General features: G+C 32.1%; 1 protein-coding gene across 4 annotated transcripts; it reads left to right on the top strand.

Annotated features, from left to right (window-relative positions):
• The first annotated feature begins 221 nt into the window (after nucleotides 1-221).
• LOC132299313 (SURP and G-patch domain-containing protein 1-like protein) lies at nucleotides 222-7,781 on the top strand. 4 transcript variants are annotated; one of them, XM_059795845.1, is made up of 9 exons: nucleotides 222-400; nucleotides 2,204-2,649; nucleotides 3,599-3,725; nucleotides 4,840-4,946; nucleotides 5,732-5,899; nucleotides 6,368-6,502; nucleotides 6,669-6,848; nucleotides 7,040-7,218; nucleotides 7,354-7,781. In XM_059795845.1, exons 2-9 carry the CDS (start codon nucleotides 2,247-2,249, stop codon nucleotides 7,378-7,380), a joined length of 1,326 nt encoding a protein of 441 aa, XP_059651828.1. In that variant the 5' UTR covers nucleotides 222-400; nucleotides 2,204-2,246; the 3' UTR covers nucleotides 7,381-7,781. The 4 variants fall into 4 exon arrangements, with proteins under 4 accessions (XP_059651828.1, XP_059651827.1, XP_059651826.1 ...); XM_059795844.1 differs by having other exon boundaries at nucleotides 6,666-6,848; XM_059795843.1 differs by having other exon boundaries at nucleotides 6,368-6,547.
• The last annotated feature ends 8,928 nt before the right edge of the window (nucleotides 7,782-16,709 follow it).

The raw sequence follows: 16,709 nt of genomic DNA, 5'->3' as shown, positions 1-16,709 counted from the left end.
AAAATAATATTTATAAAAATGAATCAACATGTTAAAACTTAAAAAATCATATTATCTTTTATAAATATTAAATTTTTATTAATTCATGTCAATTGTATTTTTTTTTTTTGTTCAAGTTGGAACTTTTTAAGTCTAAGAAATTTACGGGGGCAAAGAAGTAAATCCGTGAAATGTAAACCAACCTACTACCTATACAAATGGCCACGCGGTTCAATTCGGCTTATTAACAACAGGAGGTCTGCAAAATCGAACCTGGTCTATGCCCTCGCGTATATTAGGTATTTGGAAACATATAACTCTTCGTCTTGTGCGGTTTATGTTTTCTTCATCTCAAGATTGATCGAAATCAGAAGATGATTAAGATCTGAGATCGGTTGGTATCAATCCAAAACGCGATCAGGTAAAAGAAATTTTTGATTTTGAAAGGGAAAGGATAATTTTTATCTGTGTTGCCTTATCTTGTTTGATATTTAATTAAGTTTGCCTTTCGATTTCAATTAGTTTCGATTTCAATTAAGTTTTTCCGTTTGATTTTAGTTTGCGGTGTCTCTAATTTTACGTGAATGGGTTGTTTGGAGAGGTGTTTAGGTTCGGATTTTGTCATTTTACGATTTGGAGTTGGTTTTTGATTTAGGGTTTGAATAAATTGCTAGCGATCGAGTTCTGATGCTTATATTGGTGGTTAAATGTTTACAATTGATTGTGGTGACTGGTCCTTTATGGGTGATTGTCACATTTGTTCCCTGCGTTCTTCTTTTTAATTATCTTTTTGGGACTTAGGGTTTTACTTTCAGAATTTGATTGGATTTAAGTTCAATTAACTAGCTATCTTTTGTGAATTTCCCAAAGTTTAGACAGGTTGCCTTTTACAGTTGGGTCAAATGTATAATTGCCTCTTATTTATTTATTTAACTCTGACTGGTTTGGCTAATGATATGATTTGGCTGATCTGATTCAACAAAGGTGTGATAAGATCAGGTCAAATTTCCATGAAACCTATCTATTCTGTTTTAGCTTCCCAGAAAATGAGAATTTTAATTCATCTGAGGAAGTTAATTTATCTGGATTTATAATTTCAGTCATTTTAAAATAAAGAAAAAAACATGAAAGAAGATATCTCAACTCCCGTTTCCCTTCCCATATAGTTTTCTGCAGCTTTACTGGTAGCAGTATCAAGTTTTAGAATCTTTTAAACATTATTTTGCAGTGAAGGATTGATTATTTATTTATTTTTGGTTGCAGAAATAAAAACATTCTTGATTTACTGGAACAATACATATGTTTCTATTTTCATATTTATTCCAGTAGAGATATATGCATCCTTCCAGTGTTTGTTAGTAGAAATATTCGCATCATATGGAAATATATATTTTTGCTATCAGTAATAAAAGAATGACTGCAGTCACTTTGTGCAAATAATGCCAAAGTTTGTCTTACGTAGTTCGGCCAGCCCCTCCTATAATGCAAATGGGACCACATTGGATAATGGCGTGATGTGTTTTGAGTTTAAAAAGGAGTTGAAATAATCATACTTAGTCTGCCTATTTAAAAGCTTTTTTTAAATGTTTAAATCTCAAGGATTTTCTAAATATATATTAATTACCTTGCTCAACTAGACTAATGCAAACTTTGTTCACACCCCCACACTCAATTCTTTACATTTTGAGGTCAAAGTTCTGCTGAGCTCTTTGAAACACATGTTAGTGTTTGAGTAATTTGGACATCCAAAGTCCATCTCCTTTCTTCTTTATTGCTCATATTCATATATTTGATGATGTTATGTTGTGGTGGTGTTTAAAGTACAGATTGTTTTATTGCACTGGCTTTTGGCATTATGTCGTTTGTGTGTCTTATGCTTGACTTTCAGCTTTGTTCTCCCCCATCCCATCCCCTATTGTCGTCAGGTTACATTCTACAACAGTTTCGCAATGTAATTTGGATATACATTAGAAATTTCAGCGGTGGCAATTCCCCCCTCTCCCCCCCCTCCCCCTAATCTGGAATAGATGAACTGATTTGATCATATGTTGGGTGTTACCTTCTTAATATTCTGTTTATTGTAAAATTCAGTTATTTTTATGAGTCACATGGTTGTCAATTCTGGTTCACCTCTTCCCCAAGAGTTCTGTTTATTCACAATTACAGTGCTCGTTCCTGCTCCATTTCAATGTCTAAATATATTGTAAGCTTGCTTGTCAAGCAGTTGATTCCTGTAAACAGCTTAAAAAACACTTGGCTCTTTTTCAATGGAGAAAGGAGCGGGTTCTGGCCTTTTTGTTAACGATGGTTCGTTTATGGAGAGGTTCAAACAGCTTCAACAGGAGAAGCAGAAGAGTGTTACATTAGAGGAGTCTAAACCCAGTCGAACTGTGCCAATGACTTCAACTCCTAAGCCTATCATTAGTAAAATCAGCCTGGAATCTAAGGCTAATGATCTGCGCAAAACCAATCCAGCTGCTTCTTCAAATGGAAAACTTGCATTCACTTTAAAGCAGAAGTCAAAGCTTGTGGCACCTCCTGTTAAGTTGGGCGAAGATGAGGATGAAGACGAAAAGGATACTGCAAATGTGTCAGATTATGGACAGACAAAGCGGCAGAAGCTGGGTCACCTTGATGTCTCCGAGAAATCATCGAAGCAAGTTGACGTTGGTAATTACTTAATAAGTATCTATTTACATGGTTGAATTAGAAGAGTGTTAGATTGATCTTCTGGTTCTTTCACAATTATGCATATGCTTCATTGTTTTAATGTGTCTTTCTCCGCTGCTGCTTATTAGATTTATTCTTGTTACTCTATCTCCTCGTGTACATGCTAGCAGTTAGATTGCATATGCACGCATAGAATGCATGCTAAGAGCTTTTACTTTCATGCTTTTGCACTTGTAGTTGTTTGTCCACTAGGTACTACAAGTTAATATTCTTGTATAACTTTCTTTATGTTATATGACTTTTTTCCCTTTTAGAATGGTTTAATGCATAGGCTGCAAAAGTCTGGTTTAAGTTAATTCTCCATATATTGAATCAATTATGAATTCTTATAAGTTTATTACTAATCATATGCTTGGGGTTATTTATTGATGGGACTTGTTTCTTTTTTGCCACATGGTATAAGTTTATGATGGATGGAAGGATACTGACTTGCTTCATCAGTCTTATTGTCCTTATTTCCCTACTAGATGGCATTCATGTTATGTGGATAATCTTACTGTACTTTGGAGTTTATTTATTTTTAATAAATAGAGTTTCATTCCTGAGTAGTCATGTTTCCTCCTCATCGTTGGAACTATTTTATTTGCTATTTTTTCCAAGAAATCTACTATGCATACTTAAATTTGGACCCTTAATAAAGTGTAGTGCTACTAAGGAAATCATCTAGGTACGCATTTTGCCTACTATTGAGCTGGTGGGTGAAGAGGACAAAACATTCTTGAATTATTCTTGTCTCATGAATGCAGCTTATAGCTTAAATCTCTATCAACATTGGTGGAAAGAGATGTTCAATGAAAGATTTGGAAAATGTGGCACGCCTGCTACAAGAGTAATTTGCATTCCCTTGTTCATGCTCTTGGTATTAATCAGTTCTTTAAGTGACATGCAGCACCACCTTCACCAAGTGATCCTACAGTGAAGAAAGTTGCGGACAAGTTAGCAAGTTTTGTGGCAAAAAATGGAAAGCAGTTTGAGCACATTACACGGCAAAAGAATCCGGGAGATACGCCTTTTAAGTATGTGCTTTACCAAATACCAGTTATTTTACCTCCTTTCTCCACAGTGAAGCTTTATACTTTCTGCATGACTTGCTTTGTGTGTTTTTGCTTACCATTGATGCTATTACTTTTCTTTTCTTTTTTATTTTATTTTATTTATTTATTTATTTATTTTTTATGTTGCTGTTGCTTTTGGGTTTGGGGGGTATGTTTCTAATTGCAAAATCATATGCCTTGAGCGAATATCGTGTTTTGATCGATGCGCACGGTTAAATTTTATTGGGGTAACTGGTTATACAAATATATATATATTGGGGAAAATTAGGATATAATCGATGTCACATAATGTTCTTTTCATAATATATTTCTTATTGCATCTTCTAATGTCCACATGACCTACACAATACCAGTGAGAGTTCTGTCAGACTAAGTGTATTTTAAATAACATAAATTTGAATTGATAAATTGAGGTTTATAATTCTACTCTAATTTTATTTGATGGGAAGTCAGCCAATAGGACAACATCGAAGTGATTGGTAATGTCTTGCAACAATTAGGATTGGGATATAGTTGATTGGAAGAATACTCTCTCTCTCTCTCTCTCTCTCTTTCCTGTTAAAATATAGGAATTTTTTGTACAGATGAGTGATCTTGAAATCAATTTTTAAAAAGAATTTGCGATATCTTATTTTAATTACTTTTGGGCAACAATATAAAAGGCGTCCTTGAAAGATATATGGTTTATGAAGTTGAAAAAATGTGTCATTGGTTGGCAGGATGAAGAGGTGGAGTGGTGAAGAAAATAGTGTGGGAGATTTCTCTCTCTTGAAAGGGAGTGATTAAAATATTTTTTTTAATTTTGTTTTATTATGGAGACCACAAAGGATGACAATTTGATTTGAAAATATATGACATTTTATACGCTTTACAATTTTATTGATCTCAAATTGTTAGCGTACATTGGTTCATCTACAAAATGTGGTTGATGGTGTTCCTCATTCTACCTGGGGCTTCTCCCATTCCTTCACCATGGATTTCCCTTGCTTTCTATATGTATTGTTTTGTCTTTCTGTTTTTTAAAATGCAGCATTTTTATCATATTTTGAGCTTCTAATGAAAGCTTTACTAGCAGATTTCTATTTGATGTGAGCTGTGCTGATTACAAGTACTACGAATACCAGCTTGCTGAAGAGGAGAAGGCTTTGTCACAGGCCAAGGACTCCCAGACAGTGCAAAGTGGTTGGTACACATATCTTAACAATTTTATTCCTCTGTCTTTGAAGTGCTGCTTGGCAGCTCTTTTCCACAGATTTTGGAAGTATTAACTTACACTTTACACACTACACAGTGTTTGCTGGTGGAATTGTTACTGTTTCCTCACAGTATATTTTATTGTAGAGAAATTAGAATTATTTGTTGTTAACTTCATTAGAATCCTGGTTGTGAGCATTAATTTTTATGGTCGACAGAGTGCCCTGTAAGAAAATTATCCAGGAATGCTAAATTTGTTGACCATTTTAGTTTGAAGAAATTGTTGGAAATTGCCATCCATAATCGTTGAATTTTTCGGATACTGCGATATCCAAAATTTTGTAGGGGAGTTGGAAAGTTTATTACCTTAGCTTCAATGGTGTTTTTTTTCTCCTAGTTGGTACCCACACACTCCCCCCTCCAAGGAATTGTTTGCAGCCAAGAGGAGTTGAACCTTAGACCTGATGCTTCCTGAGGCACCAGAGCCAAGTGACTTACCCACTAGAACCAGCCCCTTGGGGTTAACTTCAATGGCTTTCAGAGTCTTGCTGCCAGAGCAATTTGTTATCTTAATATAACAATTTTTTTTTGGGTATCTTGTTCAAGCACTGAAATCAATTTTTAGACAAGAATAATCTTTTGGGTTTGTTTATTTATTCACCACAAAAACTGAGGGTCATTTGTGTGATTTTGTTTCATTTTTATCTTCTCTAAATAATTATTTTGATTTTGAACTTAGTAGAATTATTTAATCCATGGCATCATATCTCTAGGTGGTACAAACCCTGCTACTCCTACTTGTACAAGTGGTCCTCAAAGGTCACATCAGCAGCAGCACTCAAATTATCAGATCCCTGCCTCAGCTTTATATGATGCCACTGAGGACATTAGCGCTTCAATGACATCAGTTCAGAATGCGTCTGTAGGAAGATCTAGTTATGGTATATTATGTTTTCTTATGTATTCATTTTCCCCAGGCATTTTCTAATTTTGTTACCGTATTATATTGGAAAATCAATATGGATTTACGCCAAGAAGGAAACTAATGAGAAGCATAGAGAAAAATAAAGATTTTCATATGATTTGTATATATTTGGAGAAAGTTTTTGACATGATCCCTTGAGGTATAATATGGTGATGAGTGAATAGAAAGTATTTTAGTACCTTATATGTTAAAGTTGTACAAATGAAAACAAGATACTAAATATTACTAGTGTGACATGTAACTGAAGTTATGACCTTTAGAGTAGAATGGCAAAACACAATTCTCATAGAAAAGGTTTTATTTTTTCTTGCACGCCAATAGTTAATTTTTCCTGATACAACATTCATTAGCAAATTGCACATCCTTTCAGATTTTTTGTAGCTAATGGTTGGGTTTATATTTTATAAATATTTTATACATGTAGGTGAATCTAGTGCACCAACAGGTGCAGATCCTATAGCAATGATGGAGTTTTACATGAAGAAGGCTGCAAAGGAAGAGAGGATGAGACAGCCTAAACAGTCGAAAGATGAAATGCCCCCACCTGCTTCTCTTCAAGGTTCATATCAACCCGATCAAACCCTGATGTATCCTAGCGCTTCTGGTAACATTGTTGTGTTCGAGCCTTTATGCAGGCGAAGAATATCTCTTGAATATTTCTTTTGATGTTCATTTGATGTTGCAGTGTATGCATTATGTATTATTAATCTTTGGCATTATAGCAGCCTCTCTGAAAAAAGGTCATCACATGGGTGATTATATCCCGCAAGAAGAGCTAGAAAAGTTCTTGGCTAGTTGCAATGATGCAGCTGCACAGAAAGCTGCCAAAGAAGCTGCAGAGAAGGCAAAAATCCAGGCCGACAATGTTGGGCACAAACTTCTGTCAAAAATGGGTTGGAAAGAAGGTGCTCCTTCCTGAATTATCTATAATTTTCTTGGCGACATTTGTCCCCCTTAATATTATGCAGAAATAACACGTCTAAAACTAGAAAACTTTCTGAGTTTTCAAAGCAATATAATTATGTAACCTATAAAACACTGGGTGTTTTCTGTGAGTGGGAGAAGTCATCCTTTACCTTGGTGTGGTGGATTGCAGGTGAGGGTCTTGGGAGCTCCAGAAGGGGTATTGCAGATCCAATTATGGCGGGCAATGTAAAAAAGGACAACTTGGGAGTTGGCGCTCAACAGCCTGGAGAAGTGACTCCAGATGATGATATATATGAACAGTATAAGAAGCGTATGATGCTTGGTTACCGTTATAGACCAAATCCTCTGGTATGACATATCTTTTTTTGACTTCTCTCTCTCTTTTTAATTATTCATTTCATTTTTCATTCGGGCGTGTTTCATTCAGAAGTGTGGCGATGAATATCTATTTTAATATTTGTCACATTGTCCTTCTCTTTGCAGAACAATCCTCGAAAGGCATACTACTGAGGGAATTTCTAATGCATATGCCATTACTAGTTAAGATTGCCTCGGAAGAATAACTTGAAGAACGCTTCCTCTGTTGGAGGGAACGAAACTGGTTTAGAGTTTTCTTGCTATGGAATTCAGTACTTATTGCCATACTATTTCATTTTGGTAGCGTGGCATTGTTAGAGTGACCGTGTCAAATGGTTGTAGCATTGTAGGTTGCGTTTGGGATTATGATAAAGTTTGGCCTGCTTTGTGTTGTGCATTAAACATCTTTTATTTCTTTATTATCATTTCTTGAAAGCACGCAAAAATTTCCTCTTCCTTCCCATATTGTACTTTCACAAAGCAAATATTGCTGGTGTTATATTTGTGAAAATCAAAGGAACATTTATATATGGTTATAAACGTTGTGTTTTCCACTTTGTGATATCCATTAGGTGTCGAACGGCTTTGGCTTGTGTTACTAAGGGTTCGTTGGCAGAGTTGACTCTTTTCATTTCATTTTTATTTATTTTGGCCTATGACGGTTGTGTTGGGTCTCTTAGAACATTTCACAGTCCGGTTTTATTTGAGAATATTTTATAGCCAGGTCTCTTGGAGTATTTCATAGTTCACCGTCTTCTCGAGAATTATTTCACTTATTTTACCAGAACTGAAGGTGTATAAAGAAGTCTATTTGGTTCATTTATCCTTCAAACACTTTCGGGGAGACTGACATGACAGCTATTTGAGTTTATTTCTTATTCTAACTTAATTTTCAAAAAATAGTTTTATTCACAAAAAAATTGTTATTAGAAAATTGAATTAACAAAAGACTTTTATTATAAATGGGCAATACTTGCCTACTCACCGGTGTAGGAAATTTTTACCTACCATTAACGTGGCGCAAAAATGAGATGACAAGTGTACTGTTATTTAAAATAAATAAAAAATAAAAATCTGAAATGCATTCAAAGTAAACCAAATAGCAAACCGAATCCAATTAACTTCCTAATTATCTGCCCCGTCTCTCCCGCGCTGCTCTAGCCAAAGACAACTAAAGACTGCAATCTCCCTCGCTACTCTAGTAGAAGACAACGGACAACCTGCAAATTCTGTTGGTTGAGAAGATGGATCCTAATAGTTTGAATTTTATCCAAACTCTTCACCATCTTCCAGATCTTTATGAACAGAAGAATGAGATGCATTGTGATTACTTGTATAATTACCTTTTTTTTTTTTTTTTGTGGCTCTGCCCCCCATTTTCCTATCGTCTGATGTGTTATTTTCATAGGCTAATACTTTAAAAAGCTTAAGGTTCAACCTTAAAAGAACAAGTTATGAGATATCAAGTTCTAAGTATTCAAACTTTAGCTATATTCGTTTCCTGAGAAAAGGTGGGATTTTTTTTGAAATTTTAAATGTTTTACATTGTATTGAGACGTAGGAAAATATAAACCAAACAAGCCTAATATTAGTGGAAGCGATTACTATGGGAAAAAAAAAAAAAAAAAAAATCAGATTTAGAAATTGATTCTTTTCTAATTTTCCAGAAACTTTCTCAGATGCCAAACAAAAGAGAACTGAAAACGAGTAGCGACAGGAAATTGGGTGTCGATAGTGGAGGACTGATGGTGGAAAGCCTAATGCCAAACAAAAGATTATTAAGGATGTGTTTGTTCGCTGCCTTCGGCTAGGGTAGCATTTCTGAGAGGGGATTGGAGGCTGTTCATTTGTCTTTGGCTAGAATAGTGAAAGAGAGAGGGGAAGGAATTAGGGATTCAATTTGGATTTAATCCGAATGCATTTCAGATTTTTATTTTTTATTTATTTTAATTGATAGTACACTTGGTCATCTCATTTTTGTGCGACATCGATGGTAAGTAAGAATTTTCAACTCACCGGTGAACAGGCAATTATTGTTCTTAGAAAATTGAATCAAACACGTCCTTAATAATCTTTTGAGTTAGGGCATTAAACACCCTTATCTTATGAGTGTTGCGAATAAGGGCAAGTAAAAGATTAAAGTGTCCTTATGTAACTGAATTAAAAAAAAAAAAAAAAAAAAATTGAAAAATTAACTAAATGTAAAATGACTAAAATGCCTAAGCAAAAACTTGTGAGGATCATATTGAGTGTGAGAGTATCATATTTTCTCTAAGGGGCATTTCGGGGATAGAAAAAGAGTGTTTTAGGAATTTTAAAACTTAAAATAGTCATGTGCAATGCACACCTTTTTAAGGAAATTTTTTGACAAATGGTAGACACTTTGCCACATTTTTTCAAATTTAACCGGCTTGTATACCAAAATTAAAGAATTTGGGACGTTATTTGCTAAAAATGTAAATATTAGAGTTGTTTTTCTTGCGAAACAATCTTAACCTTTTCCATGCGATGATGAACTTGGCGAAGAATCAAAGATACCTTTAACAAAATTTCAAGCGAAATAAATGAATTGGTGTACCAACCCAAAAACCAGACAGTAAGTGGTCCAAACTTCAACTTATTGAAACACCAGAATAGGCTGAATACCTGCACCTTTTGGTTTAAGGTAGGAAATTTAAAAAGTAAAAATTTTGAATTCACAAAGTTAGGAATCTATTCTGTTATTTACGAATAATAACACTGTTAAATAATACAATTATTATTTATGATGAAACATAAATTCTAAAACGCTTAAATTTGCTCAATTCAAGTCTTTTTCAATCTGGACAAAAATTCGAAAAATTATACTGTTTTCTTATAAGATTGAAAAATGATAAAACAGAGGACGGAATATTAAAATTTGGTTGAAAAACAGCTTATGTACAAGCGGGTGAAACCGAACTCATCAAAATTATACTGAAAAATTATACTCCGTACCATATTCAGAAGAAGTTTTTGCCGGTCAAATAATAAATTATCATCCTTGCAATTTTGTCTTTTGTGTAGTTCATATAAGACTACGCAAAACACTGAAAAACGTAAAATGGGAACCCTCAACAATAAAATTTAATAAAAATTATCAAGAACCAAACTATTAAATATTGATCGTTTAATCGTTGTTTTTTTTATTTGATTTTATCAAGAACACCTACGAGAGTCGAATCGGACTCATTGAAAATGGACCAGAATCATGCCAACCATTGGCCACGCTTCAAAAAGTCCATATAAACTTTTGCAATTTATGACCAAGAGGGTGACTGGGTTTGAACAAATGTGGGCATATTCTTGTTGGTATATGATTACACACACACACACACACACACATATGTTCTATTTTTCAATTATGACAGCAAAAGAGAGGCATGGAATCCCACCAAGAGGGAGAATCCTTATCACTTGTGAATGTGAGGCACAAGAGATACCACCAAACCTATTCCCATATCCTAATTGAAATCCTGAAAAGCAGAAAAGATCTGATCTAAAGGAAAGGGCAAAATGGTAAAAGAACTTATAGTGGCACACAAAAGCCAAAGTTTGGCCTTGTTCAAGAAAAGACTATTAAGGTTTGCTTAAAGCTAATAATACTCATTTAGTATTGTGGAAAACAAGTAAAGATGCATCTTCACGTGTGCTTGTTTCCCTCCACACCAACAACTATTTCTTTTTGTTGGTGTTTTTTTTCACATCAAAACTTTGTCTTGTTTTTCTCATGCTTCAAGCTTTCACTACTTGACTTTACAAGCAAATTGGAAGATAAAAAATAGTTGCTTATTACGCAACATAATACATCTAAGTAACATGATTTATTAATTAGATAACATGTGATGTAGAGTTATTCTGTAACTGATGTAAAATTATTACAATGACATACAACACATGATATTATGTGTCACAAGAAAAGATATAGATTTTGTTATGTTCTAAACTTATCGACCTTACAATTTAAAATTGAAATTGAAAAGTTGGAATCAGAAGCAGTTATTAGTTGTCTCCTACACAACATAATATATCGTTTAAGTAACATTATACTCCGTATATCAGTTACACAATATACGATGTAAAGTTATTTGTATGTGATTTAAAGTACGTAAATTATTATATAAACGATTTGAATTTGTTGCGTAACCGATGTAAAGTTATTGTAGTGTCACATAATACAGGTCCAAGTTCTGTTTTGTCACGAGAGAGGATCTAGGTTCTTATTTGTCACGGAAGAGGATCTAAGTTCTCTCAAAATGTTCATGTAATAAATTGTACCGCATAAGAAATGACCCATATAAAATTATTGTGGTGACACAAAATAACATAGGACATCCTATGTCACATGAGAGAGGATCTAGGTTCTGGTTTGTCCTAAACTAATTGACTCTGAATTGAAATTGAAGAGTTAGAAATTAAAACAAGAAATGATATTATATAACAAGTAAATTAAGAAAGAGACTGGTTTACTGGTTATATATGCAACTCATGAGTTTGACGAGCTTCTATACCACACAAATGCACATGTGTACGATTGGTTGAGAGCTTCAAGCTCAAAAAATAACATTCAAGGGAGCATTATTATTATTGTTATTATTATTGTTATTATCATTATTTTAAATTTTTTTTCTTAACAATAAAGTACAAGTTTGTAAATCTAGTAATTATTAAATTACAAAATCATTAATTACCCACAAAAGATCAAATCGTATAAAAAATAAATTATTAAAAAAATAAAAAATATATGTTGAATTTGGGGGATGAATGTAGCAAACAATAGTACACTTTGTACAAATGTGATAATGTGAATGGGGTCACACAAGGAGACAACTCAACATATAGCCATTTCACATCAAAAAATCAACTCTCTTTGTGTTTCTTTGTTTATTCAGTCGAGACAAAGTGTACTATTGTTTCTATACATTCATTGTATAAGGAATCAAAGATATAACTTGCTTCCTATCTCATCTTTGGCTTCACAGTACACAAACTTTGTTGATAACTACACTATCAACATCAACACATTATTGGATAACGACAATGATGTTCTCTCCAATCAGAGAGTACCAAATTCCAAAACCAAACAAGGTTCTAAGTTTTAATAAAATCTATTTTGGCCTATGTGAATGCATTCAGGGAAGAGTCTTGTTTCTCTTTCTTTTTCGATACTCTATTTTTTGGAAAAAAGTAACTTTATTCATATGCTTTGTTCTGTACGAAGGAACGAAGATATATGAAAAGAAAATAAAAAAGAATGAATAAACTTCTTGATAAAGATGATATAAGAAAAAAAAAATAATAGAAAAGATATTTTATTTTTTATTCTTTATAAATTTTTATTCTTTCAAACATTGGCAGAAGAAAGTGGACTATTATATAAGTTTTAAATTAAATGTTATCCTAAATTATACAAATTTTAAATTACAGTATAGATATTATTGGACATAATGGTAAAAATAATTTAAAACTTTATTTTTTTTTTCTCCCATAACCAATATAATAAATTGTGAACTTATTATCTTCTCTTCCATCCAATCAAACAAAAAGAATAAATTATTTTCTAGGGATGTCTAGTTTATCCATTCTTTTCTCATTTCCTTTTAATTTTTTTCTTTCCTACCGAACGAAACAATAGAGTAAATTCTTTCCACCAAATGAATGAGAAGTGCTAATAAATAAGTTTTGATGCTCACTGAAAAAAAAAAAAAAAAAAAAAAAAAAAAAAAAAAAACATTACACTTTTCAAATTGAACAAATAAGGACATTTTGTCATTTTGAAGACCGAAATATCTAAAATACCTTTAAGACAAAATTCAATTTCAGTTCTACACGTATATTAAAGGTATTTTGGGATTTTAATAAAAATGATTGGTCAAAATTGACGATCCACAAATAACAAGGGACAATATGCATTAGTTTTCGAATGTTAGAAATTTATATACATATACTAAAAATAATAATAATAATAATAATCAAGTAGAAATGGTATAACTCAAAATATTTACTTATCAAAAGAAGGACAAAAAGTTCATATTATTAATATGCTTTCTCATGGTGCTTAGGTTTTCCCTTTATGGACCACTCCCCATGGTCCTCTTCTAATACCATATTAAGAACTCCTTTAAAAGTTTAAAGTTGCCCATCTAAAATTAATCCTAACACACTTCAAATTAATTTATAAATTGTATGACAATAAACAAGACTATATCTACTTATAGTGTCTACTTATCTCAATTAATGATTGGAATATGCCATGGCAGTGGACCTATCCACCCAACTTTCATCCAAAAAAATCCAATGGTAGTTGATGCTACTTTATAATATGCTATCTGCTCAAAAGCCCAAAAAAATAAGAAAAAATAAAATAAAAAAATAAGAAAAAATAAAATAAAATGGATTCATTGAGCTTTATATACAATCTAAATCATGGTGATATTTGAGACCAAACTTGAGGCTTGAAACAATGGTTATCTAAATAGGTAAAGTGCTTATGGGATAAGGAGAATAATTAAATCTTTTTAGTATCCTATTCTTTAATTCAAAGTCTATATTCTAAGCAATTATTGATCTACTTCAATATAAGAGAATTTGGTCTTTTTATCCTTGTGTGTAAATTGTTATTTTTAAAATCAGTATGACCGTTTACATAGGATTAAAATTTTAATCGGTACACTCCTTTTGCGGTACTTCACAATGCAAATTGTATCACATTTATTCTTAATTTTAAGGTGTTGCTTAACGCTTTTGTGATAGGTAATAAATAGGTGATGTTGCAAGTTTTGAGTCATTCAACCTGTACAATTTGGATGTCGTAAGAAAAGAGAAATTATTACATGATTCAGTATTATATATCCTGACCAACCACAACATAACACACGAATAAAATTACAAATATGAAGATTTCTTGCGCCAAGAATTGCACTGAAGAAGATTTTGATCCCTCTCACAAGTAATAATGCGTACAATAAAGTTGAATCTCATTGCAGTAAATATGTCCCTCTGATATTTCAATATATGATTTTCATTGCCTTGTCTCTTTGATCGTGGACAAAAATGTCAAAATCTTGGTTGAAATTTATTTTTATGTCGGTGAGTTGTGTGGTCATAGAACTAAGTACCAAGTCTTATATTCAATCTCATTGACCCTCAAATGAAGTTAGAAGAAATTTGTTCCTCAAGACCATGAACAACCTGCCCTCAAGGGCATGGCGGTTGAATAGAAATTTAGAAGGTAAGTCTTTAAAGTTAAACTTTCGAATTACACTTCTAATTTGAATGAATATGTATGTTATTGTAGGAGAAAATCATAAACACCTAAATTGACGAAAAATGGGTAAGCAAAAATTTATATTAATTTAATTTTTGGAAAGAAAAAAAAAAAATTTTCTTAAGTTGAGCTCATTCTATTGAGTCCTCAGTTGGGTGCATGTTGTAAAAATGAAATTGTTTTTTTATTTTTTTATTTTTTTAAGATAATAAATAAATAGATGACATTTCAAATTTTGTTTTAGTACGTGTTCTTAGAAATTTTGTATATAAAAACAAAGTAATAGAAATCCAATTTTCTAGTGTTTAGACTTTCATATTTCATCTCCATTGAAAAGGAAAAATAGCACACAAAATTGTGTATTATTTTGGTGACAGCTTTATAAGTTGGCTAATTAGTGTCAACCAAACATGAGTGGCACAATGCTAACTTGAATGTCTTAACTAAACCTAAAACATTTTCAAATTATCTTTATTGTCACACACACACACACATATATATATATTGTCAATAATAGTGGTGTCCGACTTGTTAAAATATTCATAATTTATCACTGAATACCATTTTTCATTTCATGTATATCGGTCAATTACCAAAAAAATGAAGAAATATTTTATAATATTTTACTAGTGTAATTTTGTACCTAATATATAATTGTGTAACCATATCTTTCTAACTACTTGTTGAGTTATGATTTAGAATGAAATCATTTATGTCATATTTGAAAGATTCGGTGTTACCAAACAGAATTTAGCTCATTTTAGAGTGTTTGTGTAATTAATTTATAATGTTGAATTACAATTTCACACAAGAGTATGTAAAGGGGTCAAAGGTTACTGTACAATGATTTTTTTCAAAGATGAGGGTTGACTTTATCTTTGAAGTCAAAAAATTCAAAAGAAATTAAATGAAACGTCAATTATTCACGCATGTGTGTGTATGTTTGTAAAGATAAGAGGCTATTACATTAATAAAAGTCACATGTACTTAGCTAACATTGCGTTGTTAACGTGGCATTTATTATAAGTGTTGAATTAGTTGGCAACCCAAAAATTAGCGCCATTATTGACAGTGGACTTTTTATGGGCCCACCTGTCATTAGTCTCGAGCCTTTCCATGGTTATGGATTATTTTTGGCCCAAGCATCGAGGAAAAGACCACACTAGGTTTGAAGTCATTTCTTTTATTATTATTATTATTTTAAAATGATAATATTATTTAAGATAAATTGCACTTTCAATCAATGCACTTATTTGCATTGACACCTCTAAATTTTCAAAAGTTTATATACACACTCCTCTTACACTGGAAAAAATGACCATTTAAACTTGGTCAACAAATACATAAAAAGTATAAATTACCAATATAACCTATAAACTAAATATTGAAGGACCAAAATAACTTTCATTTTTCATTATCTATATTTATCCTCACCACCAACATGTAACCACGCAACATTCATAAACAAACACACCCCATCTTCTTCTTCTTTTATTTATATTTATTTATTCAGGTGAGTGAGGGTTATTTTTGTCAATTAACATGTTTGATAGGTTGTGAATTAACTTAATTAAATAATTAAGGGTAAAAATGACTTTTGAAATTTCAGGAAGTATCAATGTAAACAAGTGCGTTAACCGATAGCTGATTGACAGTAACCGAAAATTAGGAAATGTGAGTGCAATTTATCCTATTATTTATTATATATTATTTTTTCCTTCTTCATTCTTAATTGAATGGTTGTTTTTAGCTTAAAATTTTAGGTTGGATTAAATTTATTGACTTAAGCTGTTTGACTTATTACAAGAATTAATGTCTTTGAAAAAACACAAAAATATGAGAAAATGTCAAAGTTTCAAATTTTGATAGGGAATTGACCCTTTTCTTTTTTCTCTTTCTTTTAACAAAAATTCATTAGCATTGGACCCAAAAAAGTCAACTGTAATTGTATATTTGTAAGGCAAAAATTTCTTCTTTTTTACAAACATCTCATACTGTCAATAAAACCCTTCGAAATTGATGTTAATTGCTTTTTAAGATTTAATAAATGATAAAAATTCAAATTATCTAAATAGACAATAAGAATTTACTTCGATCTAAATTAAAAGTTTGAGAGTTTAAGTCTTTAGCGAAAAATATAGGAAGTATACTTCAATTCAAGTGATATATACTCCTCTTTCTAAATTAAAATTTGAGG

The sequence above is a fragment of the Cornus florida genome, unplaced genomic scaffold (genome assembly GCF_030987335.1).
Source record: "Cornus florida cultivar Cherokee Brave unplaced genomic scaffold, ASM3098733v1 CherokeeBrave_3.0.0_Hap2_Chr03, whole genome shotgun sequence".
NCBI classification, from domain to species: Eukaryota; Viridiplantae; Streptophyta; class Magnoliopsida; order Cornales; family Cornaceae; genus Cornus; species Cornus florida.
The sequence above is the reverse complement of the archived record's forward strand: the minus strand, read 5'-3'. Positions and strand labels throughout refer to the sequence as shown.

What these genes read in the sequence shown, in the direction of transcription:
- LOC132299313 (XM_059795842.1), top strand. Translation starts at nt 2,247, where the DNA reads ATGGAGAAAGGAGCGGGTTCTGGCCTTTTTGTTAACGATGGTTCGTTT. An exon ending in ATCGAAGCAAGTTGACGTTG is followed by an intron (nt 2,650 to 3,598) that starts GTAATTACTTAA and finishes AGTGACATGCAG; the next exon opens with CACCACCTTCACCAAGTGAT. An exon ending in TGTAGGAAGATCTAGTTATG is followed by an intron (nt 5,900 to 6,367) that starts GTATATTATGTT and finishes TTATACATGTAG; the next exon opens with GTGAATCTAGTGCACCAACA.